The sequence below is a fragment of the Macaca nemestrina genome, chromosome 13 (genome assembly GCF_043159975.1).
Source record: "Macaca nemestrina isolate mMacNem1 chromosome 13, mMacNem.hap1, whole genome shotgun sequence".
NCBI classification, from domain to species: domain Eukaryota; kingdom Metazoa; phylum Chordata; class Mammalia; order Primates; family Cercopithecidae; genus Macaca; species Macaca nemestrina.
Window position 1 is genome coordinate 10,560,518 of NC_092137.1, and position 17,058 is coordinate 10,577,575.

The window sequence follows — 17,058 nt, forward strand, 5'->3', positions numbered from 1 at the left end:
CAAAGCTCTACTCTGCTGCAGCTGTTTCCATGCCAGAAAATGGAGATTTCCAGAATACCCAGTCTGAATGTGCCGTCTGGAGCTTCAAATCTGAGCAGAGCACTTGACCATCCTAACTGCTGACCTTCCTCCAGCCACTCCTAAAACTGGAAGAGTCACAGAATGTTAGAGCAAGAGGGATCCTAGAAAAAGAACCACTCACTCATTCCTTTGTTCATTTGCTCAGGCACTATGCTAGGCCCTTGGAATACACAACCATTCATTCAAACATATTGACTGAATTGTGTGCCAAGCCCTGTTTTGGGCCCTGTGGGGGTACAGTGGTGAACAAAAGGAGGCAGACAGTCAAGAGATTTTGTAAATATAGTGCCAGGTGGCAGGAAATGCTGGGAAAGGGGTCAGGGTGAGGGACCAGAGGGTGAGGGTGGATGCTCTTTGAGGTGAGGCCTTGGAGGAGGTTTCCCCATGACTGTTGAGCAAGGTCATGAACTTGGAGGGAGTGAGCCTGGCAGACATTGAGGGGAAGGAAGAGCAGACAGGTGGAGGGAACTGCAGGTGCGAAGGCCCTGAGGCTGGAACACGCTGAGCAGCTTCTCCAACTGGGACAAATGAAGGATTCTCCTTCCTCCAGGAGCTCCCAGTCTAATGAAGGAAAAAGACAAATAAGTGATGTGTCCAAAGCTGAGTTCATACTAGAAAAATGCTGTTGGAATTCAAAGGGAAGAGCAGTTGTAGGGACTGGGAAAGGCATGCCTGAGGAGTGGCCTTTGCATTGGGCTTTGGTGAATGAGTAGGGGTTGGCTCGGTGGCTGAGGCAAGCGTGCCACACGGGTGAACTCATATCTGCAGAGGCACAAGGAGTGCAGGGACAGCCACCCACACATTCCTCTTTCTGTCACAGTAGCAGTTTCTGCAAGGGAAAGTACATCTCTTGGGGATTCCCTTTTCATTTCTCCACCTCTTCCTTCTCGCCAGCTTAATTTAGGGCATTTCGGCCTTGAGAGGGTGGAAAAGAAGGAGGGATGGGTGGAGGGAGGGGATTTCTATGCCCTGCTGGGTCTCTCTCTCTCTCTCTTCTTGTATGTTATGTTTTTCTTGTAAGGCTTTGAGGAATTGTGAGGAGTTTAAGAGGCTGGGGATGGGTAAGAAGTCAGGAAGGTTTCAGTTGGATTTCTCAACAACAGATCATTGGCCTGGAGCCCATCCAGTGGGCAAAACACCGTGATGCAACAGCTTTCAGGAAGGCCTCCAGAAACGAGCTGTAGGTCAGTGGGTTGGGTTTAGGTGCAGGCACACCCTGTCACTCTAGAGGTGTTACTGACCTCCTCTTTCCCCAGAGCTGACTCAGCAGGCTTGGCTCTTCCAGCTCCAAAGAGAAGAGGAACCTCTTCCTTCTGCAGCCCCTCCCCACCAGCCTCACTCCTTAGCTGGGGTCAGACCTGGGGTCCTCATTGCAGCTGGCCTCTGCCAGCGTTCTCAGGCTAGCTCTCTCTGCTGAGAAGAGAACCGTGTGGGACTCACAGGTAACTGTGAAATATGAACACCATGATCTTTCATTCAAGGGCACTAACGAGTGAATAAATAAAGGATACCACAGGATGCTAATGAGCTTGAAGAGTCCCTGTTTGGTGGCCCCAGATCCAGGGTCCCTGGTATCACCCAGTGAATGCTGCTTCTACCCAGCACTGCCCATGGGAAATATAGTAGGAGACACATACCTATGTGATTGTAACTTTTTCTATAGCCACACTGAAAAGTAAAAAAGATGAAATTTGAAACTTGTTTGATTTAACCCATTAGATCCCAAATGGTATCATTTACCATTTCACATGTAATCAAGAAAGAAAAAGGATTAATGAGATATTTTGTCATTTTTTTTCCCACATGAAGTCGTCAAAATCCAGCGTGTATTTTACACTAGGGGCACATATATGAGTTCAGACTGGCGACCGTTTATGTGCTCATTAGCCACGTGTGGCTGGTGGTGACCGTAGTGGACAAAGCAGCCATAGCTTATAGGGGGAGACGCGGAAGCACCTGAGAGGGGCGGGATCTCAGCTCAGACCCTGGGAGCCTGTTCAACAGCGCCCTCTAGTGTCGGCCCAGCCACACTTCAGCCTGGATGGTCCCAGATGCATCGGCTCCTCCCTGCACCTGGGTCCTGGCAGCCGGCACAGCCTCCCCGCAATCACCCAGGGGCAGAACTGGCCCCTTGTTGGAGAACTACCGGGAAGCTAAGGCTACAGGCAACTTGACTCACTTGCTTATTTGGAGGAAAGAAGGACACAGGCCCGAGCTGCTCTGAAAAATGCAGTCAACCCTAGGAGAAGGGCTTAGCTGCAGGAGCTGTGTGGGTCCAGTGGTCACTGAGAGAAAGAACTGGGTTGGATGCTAGATAAGAAAGAGCACAAACCTGCTTGTCTTCCACCGGCCCCTTCTGCCTTCCACCTTCCTGTTCCACCCCAGGCAGAATAAGCTCTCATCTCAAATGGGCTGAGCCCTCTGATTCCTTGAAATTGACAATGAACGCCTCTCCAGTCTTTTCCTGAGACTTTTTTTTTTTTTTAAGACAGAGTCTTGCTCTGTCACCCAGGCTGGAGTGCAGTGGCACGATCTCGGCTCACTGCAACCTCCACCTTCCGGGTTCAAGCAATTCTCCTGCCTCAGCCTCCCGAGTAGCTGGGACTACCAGGTGCATGCCACCACGCCCAGCTAATTTTTTATATTTTTAGTAGAGACAGGGTTTCACTATGTTGCTCAGACTGGTCTTGAACTCCTGAGCTCTGGCAATCCACTGTCTTGGCCTCCTGAAGTGCTGGAATGACAGGTGTGAGCCATGGCACCCAGGCCAGCCTGGGTCTTTCATAAGCTTTTGGTGTTCCCCACCTCTCTGATTGCCTTCCCTCAAAGCATCTCAGAGTCTGGTTGGCCTGGCAAGCTTCGGAGATCTGACTGATGAAAGCATCTCGGAGCGATGGGATGAGATGCCAACCAATGCCATCAGCCGGCACTGAGGTGGGAGCAACAGGACAGTCAAGCCATCGGTTCCCAGGAGCCTCACTGAGCAGCTGCTAGAATTATGCCACTAAACAGGCTTTAATGTACAGGCAGTACCGACTCTGGGTTAACTATTCCTCACAGGGCTCCCCCGCTACGTGTTTACATTTCTTTCCTTGTTCCTCTTCTTTTTTTCTTTTTTTTTTTTTTTTTTACAATTTAGCAGATTAAGAACAATAACAGGGTAACTGAGAACCAGAGAGGTGGCTCTGAGTGACGCATTAACTCCCTCTCCCGTGTTTCCATCACCGTGAATTAAAACATCATCTCTGATGCCCTCAGACAACTGTTACTAGTTTGATCCGAGCACTGCTTCAATATGAATCTTTTTAAGCCAAGCAGGAGATGGCTCTGCTCTCAAATACACTGCCCTCCCCTGGGTCCCCCATTCCTTACCCCACCATCCTCCTCGGAGATGAAAGTAAGACTTCCTGAGAAATAAAGGCTGGGTTTGCCTAATTACTGGAGCCAGGTGGCCGTTTCTGCCGGGAAACGTGAGTGGTGGCTTTCTGTCTCTGCAGAAAGGCTAGATTTTTCTCAGTCGTCTTACTAGACAGCCAAGCACCAATAAGGTTGGCTCCTTTGCTTAATGAATGACAGACGGGTCACAGCGGCATGCAGCACGCCCCCGCCCCCCGCTTCTTGTGAGGCAGCCTGTGTCGGGCCCGACAGCCTCCAGGAGAGAGCTAAAATGAGGTCCTTCAGATTACATGTTTCATCTGGGCCCTTGTTAATAAGCACACGCTGGCCATCCCAGTGAGTGACTGGGAGCGTGTGTGCAGCCGTCACCTTCATTTGGCATTCAGGGGCTCCATTTACCAGTTTCATAAAAGTTCCAGTGGGGGCCGGGCGCGGTGGCTCAAGCCTGTAATCCCAGCACTTTGGGAGGCCGAGACGGGCGGATCATGAGGTCAGGAGATCGAGACCATCCTGGCTAACCCAGTGAAACTCCGTCTCTACTAAAAAATACAAAAAACTAGCCGGGCGAGGTGGCGGGCGCCTGTAGTCCCAGCTACTCGGGAGGCTGAGGCAGGAGAATGGCGTGAACCCGGGAGGCGGAGCTTGCAGTGAGCTGAGATCCGGCCACTGCACTCCAGCCTGGGCGACAGAGCAAGACTCCGTCTCAAAAAAAAAAAAAAAAGTTCCAGTGGGGAGGCCATCTTGCGAAGCTGTCCTGGTGAGCAAGTCTAAGGGTGAGGAGAGCGCTGGACACCAGCCGGCAGCACCCTGGGCGGCCTCTGCGGCTGCTCATGGTCTTGGCACGGACAGGGCCCAGGGGAGGTTACAGGACAACGGGAAGGAGGTGGGCTCTCCACTCAGAGCTGCTGGGTCCACAGCCCACCACTCCACCAAAGCCTCGGTCCCTTGTCCCTAAGGTGGAGCTAGGAGTGACCTAGCCAGCAGAGGCCCACTTTCCCAGCTCCTAGAATCTTCACTGCGTCCTCCCCTGGATGTGGCCTACGGGGACCGGGCCTCTTGCAGCCTTTGAAATCCTCCTTGTCATTCAGTTGTGATTCCAAATGCCATTGTTCTAGGCAAGTCGCTGAGTGCCCCGGGAATGAGTGACTCCTCTGGAGCCCCACTTTATTCACTTTTTATGCCCCATCCTGGGCACACCTACACCATAACTTAAGCCCCTCAGGGAGCTGGTGACTGGGGACTGACATCCCAGCGCTCAGCCTCAGCCCAGGATTTGGCACTCAGAGGGCCCAACAGCCTGGAATACACCGAGCACCCAGCCGTGCACCAGGCCCCAAGGACAGGCTGAAGTTTCCACTTCCCTGGAGAAAGATCCTCCAGTCCCCTGCTGGGGGGCTGATCCCGGCTGGCTACCCGCTTGCTCAGGGCGGGGAGGTAGACTGGAGAGGGCGGACTTCCCTCAACTCACTCATCTTCTGTGGGTTCCTCACCAGCCTTCTTCTGGGCCTGTGGTTCTCCTGTCCAGTGTCTTTCCAGAGAAGATTCCTCCCCCGCCCCGCTTGGGAGATGGGGCTGGGGTAGGGGTGGTTACCTGACTGCTGAGTCGCAGGACAGGGCTTTCTGTTGGTCAGGGGTGGCTAATTGCTGTAAGAAGCAAGTGCCAATCTCTGCCTGGCCCGATGAAGTGGTGTCTCCTGATGTGTGGCAGTGGGATGTCACCGCAGGAGATGAAGGTTCTATTCCACGCAGTCACGCAAGGACTTAAGGTTCTTCTTTTTAGTGGGTCTTTCGTCTCACAGCCTTTCTCAGCCAGATTCCAGGAGGGAATCAAGGACTCATAGCAAAGGCATCATGGCGTGCAGGGAATAACTTTCCTCCTGCACACCTGGAACGAAACCAGTTATGCACCGTCTTTAGGCACATGACTGGTTGGGGAAATGGGCATGCCAGTCATTGACTGTGGCTGTGGTTCAGATGAGAAAGTCTGGTTGAGAAATGCTTTAGGGTCTGTGCCCTCTGGGGCCTCCAAGTCTTCCCCTGGATATTCTGCTTCCAGGTGTCCAGCAAGAAAGGGCAGGAAAGGGTGTGTGGAGCAAGGGCTGCCCTGAGAGTTATGGAGGCCCAGGCCAGAAGTGTGGTCATCACTCTGTCCACATCCCATTGGCCAGAGTGTAGTCACATGGTGCCACCTGGCTGCGAGGGAGGCTGGGAAATGTAGTCCAGCTGTGTGCCCTGGAAGAAAAGGCAACAGGGTAAGAGGAGCACATGGTCTCGGCACAGGCTGTATTCTTGCACATTCCTTCAGACTCTGCCTCCCACACCTCCTGAGGCTCTGGGGACCCCCTATCCCTGACCCTTCTGGAATGTTGGGGCCCTAGTTGCCCTGTTTCTCTTCCCTGGCCCCCCTCCCTGCTCAGCTATTTGCCATCTCCCTGCCCACTTCCCGCTGATGTGTGTTGTGGCTTGGGGACATAGATACCGCCTTGTGGATGTGATCAAGGTCATAGGCACAGCCTTTCTTTTCTTGTTCTTGTTCTCCTTGTTGGGGTGGGGATTTTTTCAAAACGAAGGGGCAAAGGTATTGTACTATTTGGGGATCCCTACACTCTTCTGCCTCCGCATTCTTCTGTTGTGTTTATGCTGCTAGACCTAGAAACTTAGGATGAGCAGGTCTTGGCATCAGACTTTGCTTGTGTCAGCAGAATCCTTTCTTTAAAAGAGAATGGATGCAGAAACAGATCAGAGGGTTGCTGCTCCGGTCAGTGCTGGGCCTGGAGGCCCAGAGTCCTTCCTCCTCCCCTGCCCATCCTGTGGACCCCCAAAGCCTTAGGAAGGTCCCTTGGGCTCCTGGGACACAGCTCAGAGGTTCCTGGCTGGTGTCACTCCTCTCTGTGAGGCTTGAATTCTCTCCCTTGCATTCCGAAAGTGAGTCACGCTGGGATACCAGCTTTGTCCAAACCTCCCTGCCTCTGAAGTTAGCCAAACCTTAAAGCAGGTGCTTGTGCATGTGTGTATACACAGCAACTGCAACCACAGCAAGAGTGTCCATTCACCCAACACAGACACCTCCCTGTGCCAGGCCCAGCTGGGTCACCTGGGAGAGGACGAAGGGTAGGAAGCACTTCCAGAGGAGGTGCTGAGTGAGGCAGGAGGCCTCAGGCGCACACGTCTGCCCTCTGGCACATGCAGGAAGGTGCTGGGAATGCAGGGAGCTTCTCCCCAGCAGACCATGATGCACTCCGCCTGTTATCTTCTTACGGTGTGCTCACTGGGTTTGGCACTGCCCCTAATCTGGTACCTCCCTTTCTATACACATCTGTGATTTCAGGCAGATAAATGTTATGAGTTTGGCAGTCCAATGGGATCGGTAAGAACAGAAATCACAGATCCATTCTGGGATAAATCGCTCCCTTCGTTCTGAGCAGTGATTTTATTTTCATTGAGGTGAGTGGATTCTTAAGGCAGTGATCCTCAGCTCCCAGGGCCTACAACTTCACAGAAGGTGGCTCATTTTGATAATGAAAAATGCAGGGGTACAAATCAGGCAGAAAGGGCCTGCCATTAGCCAACAATGTGTCCATCACCACATCACCCTTGCCCGGCCCAGCCTCCCCTCTGCTGCCCATGCAAGGCCTGGGGAGGGCAGCCGGGCCGCCTGGTCTGAGCCCTGGCTTTTCCTCTCAGAGGCTCTGGGGCTCTCCCAGGGTTAGTTTACTTGTGGTGAAGCATGACTAATAGGTAAAGTGTCTGACAAAATGGGCTCCACAGGCCACGGGTGCTGCTTCTGACTGTCCCTGCTGAGAGCAGGTCAGGCGCCTGGCATCACTCCTGCCCCATAGACACCGATAACACACGTTTGTCAGCCGCAGGTCAGTTCCCCAAGGGTGGCTGCTGTGCTGCTGTAACACGGGACTGCACACTGGGCACTTATGCTGCAGAACTCTGTTTTCTCATGGTCTGGGGGCCAGAAGTCCAAGGTATTGGCAGGGTTGGGTGTTGGCAGGGTTGGTTCCTTCAGAGGCCTCTCTCCTGGGATTGCAGATGGCCACCATCTCGCTGTGTCTTCACACGGTTTCCCCTGTGTGTCTGTGTCCTCATCTCTTCTTATAAGGACACCAGTCAAACTGAATTAGGGCCTACCCTGGTGACCTCATTTTAACTTAATGACCTCTTTAAAGATCTGTCTCCAAGTACAGTCCCATTCTGAGGGACCTGGGGTTAGGACTTCAACATGGGAATTTGGGGGAGGCACAGTTGAGGCCATAGTGGCAGCTGTCTCATTCTCCTCACAGCTGGTTCTCTCTGGCCACATGCCAGAGAGGAGTACGATGCCATCCCCTTAAACCACACACGGACACGCTGCCGGGAGGAACGTCATCACGTTTCAGCTGAAAGGAGTGAGGAGTGAGGACAAGCAGGTGCAGAATGAAGCCTCCTCATGCACTGGTCCATTCTGCACGTGCACTGCTGCTATTACAGCATCAGGCAGGAGGCTGAACTAGAGATGCCTTAGACAAACCCTGTTTTCCCCTCCAGATGCTGGCTGCAAGAATGCCACAAGTTAAGAGGAGTGTGGACAGTAGAAAGCCTTGAGAGCAGCTGAGCTGATGAAGGGATGGGAAAATGGGCGCCCTTTTGAAGCCTAGGACTGACCAAGCGGAGGTGTGCAGGGTTTGTGGATGCCCCATCTTGAGTCTCAGTGCTCTGGGGGACATAGCGCGGAGCGGGACAGCCCTGTGGGTCAACCCCTGCCTGGTTCTGCAGACTCGGAGAGGTCTGGCCCTGGGCTGGGTGTGGCCCTCATGCTGCCTGGGAGCCTCAGGCAACCTGCTGCAGCTGCTTGTCTAGAGGTTTTGCCACTCACTGGCCTGACTCCGGGAGCTGGAGGGGCTGAGAGGTCATTGCCTGCTCTGCAGCTTAGCTCAACCTCCCAGGTGCCCCACCCCCATCCCTCCCTTCCCAAAGAACCAGTTATTCCTCGTCCTTATAAGCGCTCCTAGGACACTTGCCAAGTTCTATCAGTTTGGGGGTTCTCTGGGGCAGCCACCCCCAGATCCTTGCCCCGCCTATGAGCCACCCCCCCTCTCCTCCTCACCGCCGTGCTCCCCGTGTGGCGTCGACCCCTGAGGCAGGGACCGTATGAGTTTTGTTCACAGTCTGCACTCCCTCTGATACACAGGAGGTTCTGGAAAAGCTTCTGCATGGTAAAGGAGCCACATGCGGTTTGGCTGGGTGCCCCAGGCCTCCTCTTCATCATCACGACCACCCTGCCTTCCGTTATTCAGGGGGGAGTCCAGAGCTCCAGGAAGTTGACCACCTCCCCGAGGTGCCCCGAGCATGGATGGGTGGAGCTGGCTCTAAGTCCACACTCAGTGCTTTCCCCTGCGCCCTGGAGCCTGGCTCGGTGCCACCGGGACTTGTTTGTGGAAGTAACACGTGAACACCAGCGAGCTCCATGGGCTGTGCGCGTGTGCGTCTTTGCCAACTCGGTGGCCCCACACGGCAACCTGAGGGCCAGGGCAGAAAGCACAGGAGAAGCCACCACGGGTGCTGCAGGGCCTCCGGCCGGGCGTCCATCCTCCACCTGTCCTTCTGCTGTCCATCTGTGGCTTCTCCCGCAGGTGCCACACAAGGCTGGTCCTTCACAATGGCCCAGGCCCTCAACTCAGTGGTCAGGAGGGTTCCCACCACGTCGGGGCACAGCGGCAGTCAAGGTTCCCTCAGGTCCTCAGGCTACCTTTGCAAATAGGTCCTCGCAAAGACCCTATTTCACATTCACAGATACTGGGAGTTAAGACTTCAGCATCTTTTAGCGGGGACATGATTCAACCCATGCATCTGGGCCTAGGAATTGGAAATGCCCCAGTGAGCTATGCCCTGGGCACTGTGCATTTCTGGGGGACACAGCGCTGACAGCCGGAGGGGGGGTCTCTGGACACAGAGCTGTCTGGGATCCGCTGAGGCAACACGGGAAGGACTCCAGAGCTCACCTGGGTGAAACCCGAGAGCCGTCAGTGACAGCAGAATCCAGAGGAAGCCTACATCTCCAAGCCAGGTCCGGAGCTCTTCCAACAGGATAGCAGTCTTGTCAGGCACTCTGGGAGGCCGAAGTGGGAGGATCACTTTGAGGCCAGGAGTTTGAGCAGCCTGGGCAACATAGCAAGATCCCTATCTCTCCAAACAAACCAAAAACCTCAGTAGCATCTTGGTTGTTTTTTCTCTTCTGTCAGATATTTTGGTAATAGTGATCTTTTGATTTTACATTCCCTTTTTTTTTTCATGTAGAAGTCTCTATGGCCATTTCATCTTGTGAATTAATTGAGTTTCCAAAGTGAACTAGCTGCATGTTAGAACCAGGACTTTTCTGAGCCCTTTGAAGCATGCTGGCAGGCGTCATCCCCAAGCCCCAGGGTGGGTCACATTCCTGGATGGTGGAGGCAGGGGGTGCAGGGGTCCCCCATCTGCACATTGTTCTAGGTCTGATGTGATTGCTCAACTCCTCCACGAAACAGGGGCCATGTTTGTCCTTGTCTGGGGCAAACTGCAGTTGGAGAGGCTGGCCTCCTGTGGCTGTACATCCAGAGCTGGGCTTAACTGGCCAGGAGGAGAGAAGGATCCTTCTCTCTTAATAAAAAGTCCGCAGGGCCCACGTCCACCCAGCCATCTCTCCTCCCCGGCCAATGTTATCCTTTCCTCACAAGCCCTTCCAGAGCACAAACACACACAAGCACGTATGTTTGTCTTCTTTTTTCATAAATGGTAACAAGCTCTGCATACTGTTGTGCAGCTTCTCTTTCCACATAGAAATACACCTTGAAGATTATTTCTTATGAGTACATAAGATGGGCACCTGAGTAGTTTGCTGTTACCGACCACGTAGGCAATGGCCGCCTGCACAGATTATTTGCACTGGTGGGAGTGTCATCAGATGTTTCTGGAAGTGGGATGGCTGGGTCAAAGGGAATGTGTGTTAGTAATTTTGAAAGATAAAGTCATAAAGATAAGTAAAAACGCCTGGCATCTTGGCTCACGGCTGTAGTCCCAACACATTGAGAGGTCAAGGCGGGAGGACTGCTTGAAGCCAGGAGCTTGAGAGCCGCCTGGGCAAAATAGTGAGGCCCCATTTCTACAAAAAAAAAAAAAAAAAAAAATTAACTGGGTGTGGTGGTGTGTGCCTGTAGTCTCAGCTACTCAGGAGGCTGAGGTGGGAGGATCGCTTGAGCACTAGAGGTCAAGGCTTCAGTGAGCCATGATCACACACTGCAGCCGGGGTGACAGTGAGAGCCTGTCTCAATAAATAAATAAATAAATAGATAATAAATTAATTGATTGATTGATATAGAGAGGATAAGTAAAAACAAAAACATGTATGTACTATAAAACCTGGGATGGGCCGGGCGTGGTGGCTCACACCTGTAATCCTAGCACTTTGGGAGGCCGAGGCAGGTGAATTACTTGAGGTCAGGAGTTTGAGACCAGCCTGGCCAACATAGTGTGAAACCCTGTCTCTACTAAAAATACAAAAATAAATAAATAAATAAATAGCCAGGCGTGGTGGTGCACGCCTATAATCCTAGCTACTTGGGAGGCTGAGTTGGGAGGATTGCTTGAACCCAGGAGGTGGAGGTTGCAGTGAGCCAAGGTCATGCCATTACACACTCCAGCCTGGGCAACAGAGCAAGACTCCGTCTCAAAAAAATAACCTGGGATGGAGGCAGAGAAGAAAGGAAGTGGTGGGCAGTGTGGGTGGTCTGTCTTACCTTTCATAATGGAGAGCTGGTGCCTACTGTTTGGAATTCACAAACATAGACAGAGTTCAAAGTAGTTACCACTGGGGCTAGAGTAGGAGACATCTTCTTATTTCTCATTCTTCCATGTACTTCAAAAATTATCATGCCCTGTATATATGTTAACTGTGAATGTAAGAAAGTAACGTGAGGCGGTGCAGTGGCAGCCGTGTTAATGGCGGTTAATCAATCTTGCATTCAGGCCTCGTGGAGAACCACCCTGGGGGATGGTTTCCAGCAGAGCAGTTCCTGGTTCCCACAGGTGCCTCATTTTTTCCTGGTTCCATTCAGAGCATCATTTACTGCCTAGAGCTAATTCCAGATCCTCCTCCCACCCAGGGGAGTTTATCAAAGGCAAAATAAAGAGGGTGGGCTGGGGACAGTGGCTCACACCTGTAATCTCAGCACCTTGGGAGGTCAAGGCAGGTGGATCACCTGAGGTCAGGAGTTCGAGACCAGCATGGCCAACATAGTGAAACCCCGTCTCTACTAAAAATACAAAAAATTAGCTGGGCATGGTGGTGCGTGCCTTTAATCCCAGCTACTCAGGAGGCTGAGGCAGGAGAATCGCTTGAACCCAGGAGGCAGAGGTTACAGTGAGCTGTGATCCTGCTATTGCACTGCAGCCTGGGCGACAAGAGCGAAACTCTGTCTCAAAACAAATAAACAAAGAGGGTTGGGGGGTGACTCCCTGAAAGTTTCTAGACACCTATTCTAAAGATAAAAATATAATGTGATGCCTGAAAGAGGGAAGAACTGCTCCAAAGAGTCTGGGATGCGGCTGAGGTGGCCACTTTGCCTGGAGCTAAGGAGGGGGATGAAAGTAAGAACTGATTTTTAATCTTCGCCTCTTGTACAACCCCTGGTGAGCACCGGATGATGCCCTGTTCCACTGATGTTAAGTTGTATTTTTTCCCCACATTTCCACATTCTCCAATATGGAGAATATGTCCCGCAGTGTGAGGGTGGGCTGTCGTGATTTAATTAGGGTCTCTTGGCCTTCTTGGTGGTCCATAAAATAGTGGCATGCCTTCCGATGGGGGACCCGGGAGTTGCTGAATCGCAGTGCCTGCACAGCGATGGGCTTATGTGGTCTCTCCGGCCCATGGCTCAGCCCTGCTCCGTGGCCGTGGGTGGCGTCCCCGGCTAACCTCCTGTCTTGCAGGTGTAGTCGCCGCCGCCAGCCGCCATGGGCAAGCAGAACAGCAAGCTGCGGCCCGAGGTGCTGCAGGACCTGCGGGAGAACACGGAGTTCACCGACCACGAGCTGCAGGAGTGGTACAAGGGCTTCCTCAAGGACTGCCCCACCGGCCACCTGACCGTGGACGAGTTCAAGAAGATCTACGCCAACTTCTTCCCCTACGGCGACGCTTCCAAGTTCGCCGAGCACGTCTTCCGCACCTTCGACACCAACGGCGACGGCACCATCGACTTCCGGGAGTTCATCATTGCGCTGAGCGTGACCTCGCGGGGCAAGCTGGAGCAGAAGCTCAAGTGGGCCTTCAGCATGTACGACCTGGACGGCAACGGCTACATCAGCCGCAGCGAGATGCTGGAGATCGTGCAGGTACCGGCGCCCGAGGCCCCGGGTCTCACCACGCGGGGGCCCAGGTCCCCTCCCAGCTCCCAGCTCCCAGCCCAGGGCTTTTTTTTGTTTTTGAGACGGTATCTCGCTCTGTCGCCCAGGCTGGAGTGCAGTGGCCCGATCTCGGCTCACTGCAAGCTCCGCCTCCCGGGTTCGAGAGATTCTCCTGTCTCACCCTCCCATGTAGCTGGGATTACAAGCATATGCCACCGCAGCCAGCTAATTTTTGTATTTTTAGTAGAGACAAGGTTTCACCATGTTGGCCAGGCTAGTCTCGCACTCCGGACCTCAGGTGATCTGCCTTCAGCCTCCTAAAGTGCTGGGATTACAGGCATGGGCCACTGTGCCTGGCCAAGAATTATATTATTGTTACTTGCAAGAGGTACCTGCCAAGACCTGGGGAAAGCCCTGGATTTGAGAATGCAACAGATAGCTTGTGATGTCCCCAGGAATGCACAGTCATCCAGTAAAACTGAAGCATTAATGATCACGAGAATCAGCCCAGCATGGGAAAGACGTCACTTCGGGAGGCGTCTCTCTGCCTTCATGCAGCTCTAGCAGGCAAGGCCATGTTTCAGAAGGAAACCAAGTTTTGTTCACTTGGCCAGGTACCTAGGTGTGCGAGAGAGAGAGTAGAGCTGCCCCTCCCTGGCATTCCCCTGAGTGCCTCCCTGAGCCCAGGAGCATCCAGTTCTAGAACTCCTCACGGCCAGGCCTGTAATCCCAACACTTTGGGAGGCTGAGGCTGGAGAATCGCTTGAGCCCAGGAGTTTGAGACCAGCCTGGGCAATATAGTGAGACTCTATCTCTATAAAAAATTAAAAGAGTAGCAGGGCATAATGGCATGCACCCGTAGTCCCAGCTACTTGAGAGGCTGAAGTGGGAGGATTGCTTGAGCCCAGGAGTCCGAGGTCACAGTGAGCTATGACTGCACCGCTGCACTCCAGCCTGGGTGACGACAGAGTGAGACCCTTCCTCCAAAAAGACCAGAAATAAAACAAGAAAAAAATGGAACTGTTCAGAAGGGGGGGTGCCATGGTGCGGAACTTCAGGGTGGGCCTCCAGTAGCAGGTATCAAATCCGTGAGCTCCTGCACCAGCAGTGGCCGCCTCACGAGTGAGCGACCCATTTCCCACGTAGATGGTTTTCACACCGTCAGAGTAAATTAACATGGGCTTGGGGAACTCTGGTTCCATCGTCGCTTTCTGGCTCTTAGCTTCACGCAGTGGCAGAAGTAAGAATTCTGCTTCCCAGGAATCACCCATCGTGTCCTGTGTGTTAACCTTTACCCTTTGCAAATAGGTGTGCCTGTCACTGGCTGCACAGTGGCTTGGTCAGAACTTTGAGGCCCTGGTAGAACTGTTCCGAGCTAGTGAGGAGCAGCCACTTCTGTCCAAACGGGACAGCCCCCAAACCAAGTCCCCAAACCCTGAAAGGCTTCCCCCAGCGCCATCGATGACTCCCTGGCTAGCTGTGTGTTGTTTCTCATGGGACACTTGGTTTCTCCCTCCTTCTCAAAATGAGAAAATGGTCTCTTGTCTTAGGAATGAGACTATCAAGCCTCCTTCACACGGAGTGCTCAGAAAATCCCACAGCAGTGCTGCCCCTCCCCACGCATGTCACTCTGCTCAGTGGCCACTCGCCTGCCCCATCACTGTCTCCCGTGTACACCCACCAGCAGCACAGGGGCACGTGCCCCAGGCTGGGTCACTCAGGCAGAGACACGCAGAGAGACCAGCAGCCAGGCTGAGCCCTCGGCTGGCAGTGCTGTAAAGAGACCATGGAGGCTCCAGTGCTGCCGGTTCCTGTCCTGTCGGGGCTGGTGATGGGGCTTTCCCTGTGAGTTTGAGGGGCTCAGTCTCTTTTAAACTGAGGGGTAACAGCCACGCAGTAAAATGCACACAGCTCAGTGGGCGGTGTGGTGAATTTCACATATCTGTGACCACCACTCTCCCTCAGCATTCCCAGCCCCCGACAGTGACACTTAGGCACCTTCCTGGCACTACCTCCCCCACCACCCAGGCAGAGATAGCAGCACCCTCACCCTCCCAGTAGAGCCCTTCTGTCAGCTCTGCTCTTGGACTTCACACAGACACCCGTGAGGTTCACTAGGGAACATTCTCCCCACTGGGGAGGGGTCCCGAAGACCACTGGGAGCCCCTAACCTCTCCCAGCCTCGTCGTGGACTGAGCAGAAGCTCACCCTTGCTGCGCCCGCCCGAGCTCCTGGGCCTCTGAGCACACTGTCATTGTCCCCATTCGCACTCCTGGGCCTCTGAGCACACTGTCATTGTCCCCATTCGCAGGCCATCTACAAGATGGTGTCGTCTGTGATGAAGATGCCGGAGGACGAGTCCACCCCAGAGAAGCGCACGGACAAGATCTTCAGGCAGATGGACACCAACAACGATGGTAGGGCGGGGTGGGGGCGGGGCTGCGTGTGTAGCCACGGTGGTGGCAAAACGTGTCTGGGGCGCCCCCTCCCCTCTGCAGCTTCTTGGTCTCCTGAGGGCCACCCCTGCCCCCGACCTGCCTGGCACCTGCCATGCCCAGGGAAGAGCAGGATGCAGTCAGGGACACCCGGCCTGCGTCCTGGTCCCTCTGTGACAAGGCTTTGTGATGCTGGGCATGTTATGGCCCCTCTGAGCCACCGTCTCCCCACTCGTAGAACAGGGCATACCTGTATTCTCGTGGGTACAATGTTTAGGGGCAGGGAGGCAAGCATGCTGGCAGCCGTGAACCTGGAGGGGTTGGGATCAAAGGATCCCAGATGGTGGGGTCCTGGGGTGCTGGCCATGCTTCTCTTACTGTCATCCTGAGAGAGGAAGCTGCCCAGATGGCCCCAGTGTCCAAGGGGAACTGTCAGGATGAACACGGCCGCCTTGTCCGCCTACGGCAGCTCTGTGGGGACTCAGTCCACTGTAGAAGGGCAAGTCTCAAGATGGCGGGTGGCAGCAGCGGTGACGAGGCTGTGCCTCGAGTGCCCTCCTCTGCATTGGCTGTGAGGTCGGGGCGGCTGTGGGGTCCTCCCGTTCTGCTCTTCTTGCCGGCTTTGTCAAGAGCAGCCACAGCACCATTGCTTTTGAACAATAAAGAAACACAACCTTAAGAAGAGAAAACACTCCCTGGGTTGTGCTGGGGATTAAAAGATAAGCTAATGCCCAAGAAGCTGCTGTGGAAAGTCTGGAGTGCAGCCCTTGGGTGAGTTAAGCATGACCCCAGCAGGAGAGGGGGTATGGGGGAGCTGTAGGCAGCAAACAGCATTCCAGGCAGCCAGGTCACTGTTTCAAAACATCTGCACACAGCAAACAAGCCTGCCTGGTGCCCGGCATTGCCTTCGGGCTGATGGGAAGTGTGTTTTCCACCTTCCAGCCTAGCAGGGCACCTGCTGCCACTCTCCCAAGGCTGTCCGCTCCTCATGAGGATGGTGAATCCAGTCCCACGGGGTTGTGAGGTTTCAGCGAGATGATGCCTTAAAGCTCTTAGCAGGGCTCACACTCCACAAATAGTGGCTGTTGTTCCTGACTTCACAGTGTCCCTGGGGAAGCCATCCACGGTTCCTCGCTGCCTGAACCTGCCACCTGGCTTGGCCCTGCCCACCTCTTCAGAGGGCATCTTCTAGGTTGATTGGGAATTTGGATGGCATGGTCGTTGCTAATGTCTGCGCTTTGATGAAGCACTTCCTCCTGTGCGCCCAGGGGACCCGTCTGTCCCTGGAGCTTGGGGCAAGGAGGGAAGAGTGACCGGGAAGGTGGGGCTGCAGTCAGGGGCCAGAACCAGTTCAGGGGGTGGTCCTCAGCCCTCAAGGCTCCTCCAGGGACTGCTCAGGAGTGATGGGGCCCTGGAGTTTGCTCCAACTTCTCTGGCTACCCCGGAAGGCACACGGCTGCTCCAGGCCTCTGGGCTGGGCTGATGGGTTTCTCTAGGGCACAAGTATCATTAAAGCCGCCCTCTCCTCAGCTTGTCAGGCCGCACATGTGGGACAGGCTGTGCTCAGCAACCCTCTCACCTGCCCTGCCCTCCATCAGGAGGAGCCAGTGGAGCCTTCAGAAGCTCCCGGCATCTCTGCAGGCCTCAGAGTCGTCCTGAGGCAGCTCTGGCTCTCCCGACTGGAGGTCCATCTGGGCTGGCCCGCTCTTTCTCGGCCTGGGACAGGAGGGCCTGGGGTCAGGGACGGGAAATGGGGAGGCTGGGGCCATGGACTCTGAGG

At 54.1% G+C, this 17,058-nt stretch overlaps 1 protein-coding gene across 7 annotated transcripts in view; it reads left to right on the plus strand.

The window, feature by feature from the left end:
- The window catches only part of LOC105486496 (hippocalcin like 1), a 122,691-nt gene that overhangs the window by 103,307 nt on the left and 2,326 nt on the right, over positions 1 to 17,058 (plus strand). For all 7 annotated transcript variants that reach the window (XM_071076223.1, XM_011749390.3, XM_071076224.1 and 4 more), the window contains exons 3-4: positions 12,430 to 12,831; positions 15,155 to 15,260. In XM_071076223.1, the coding sequence (XP_070932324.1) occupies positions 12,454 to 12,831; positions 15,155 to 15,260 (484 nt within the window). In that variant the 5' untranslated portion in view covers positions 12,430 to 12,453. The remainder of the gene's footprint in view (positions 1 to 12,429; positions 12,832 to 15,154; positions 15,261 to 17,058) is intronic.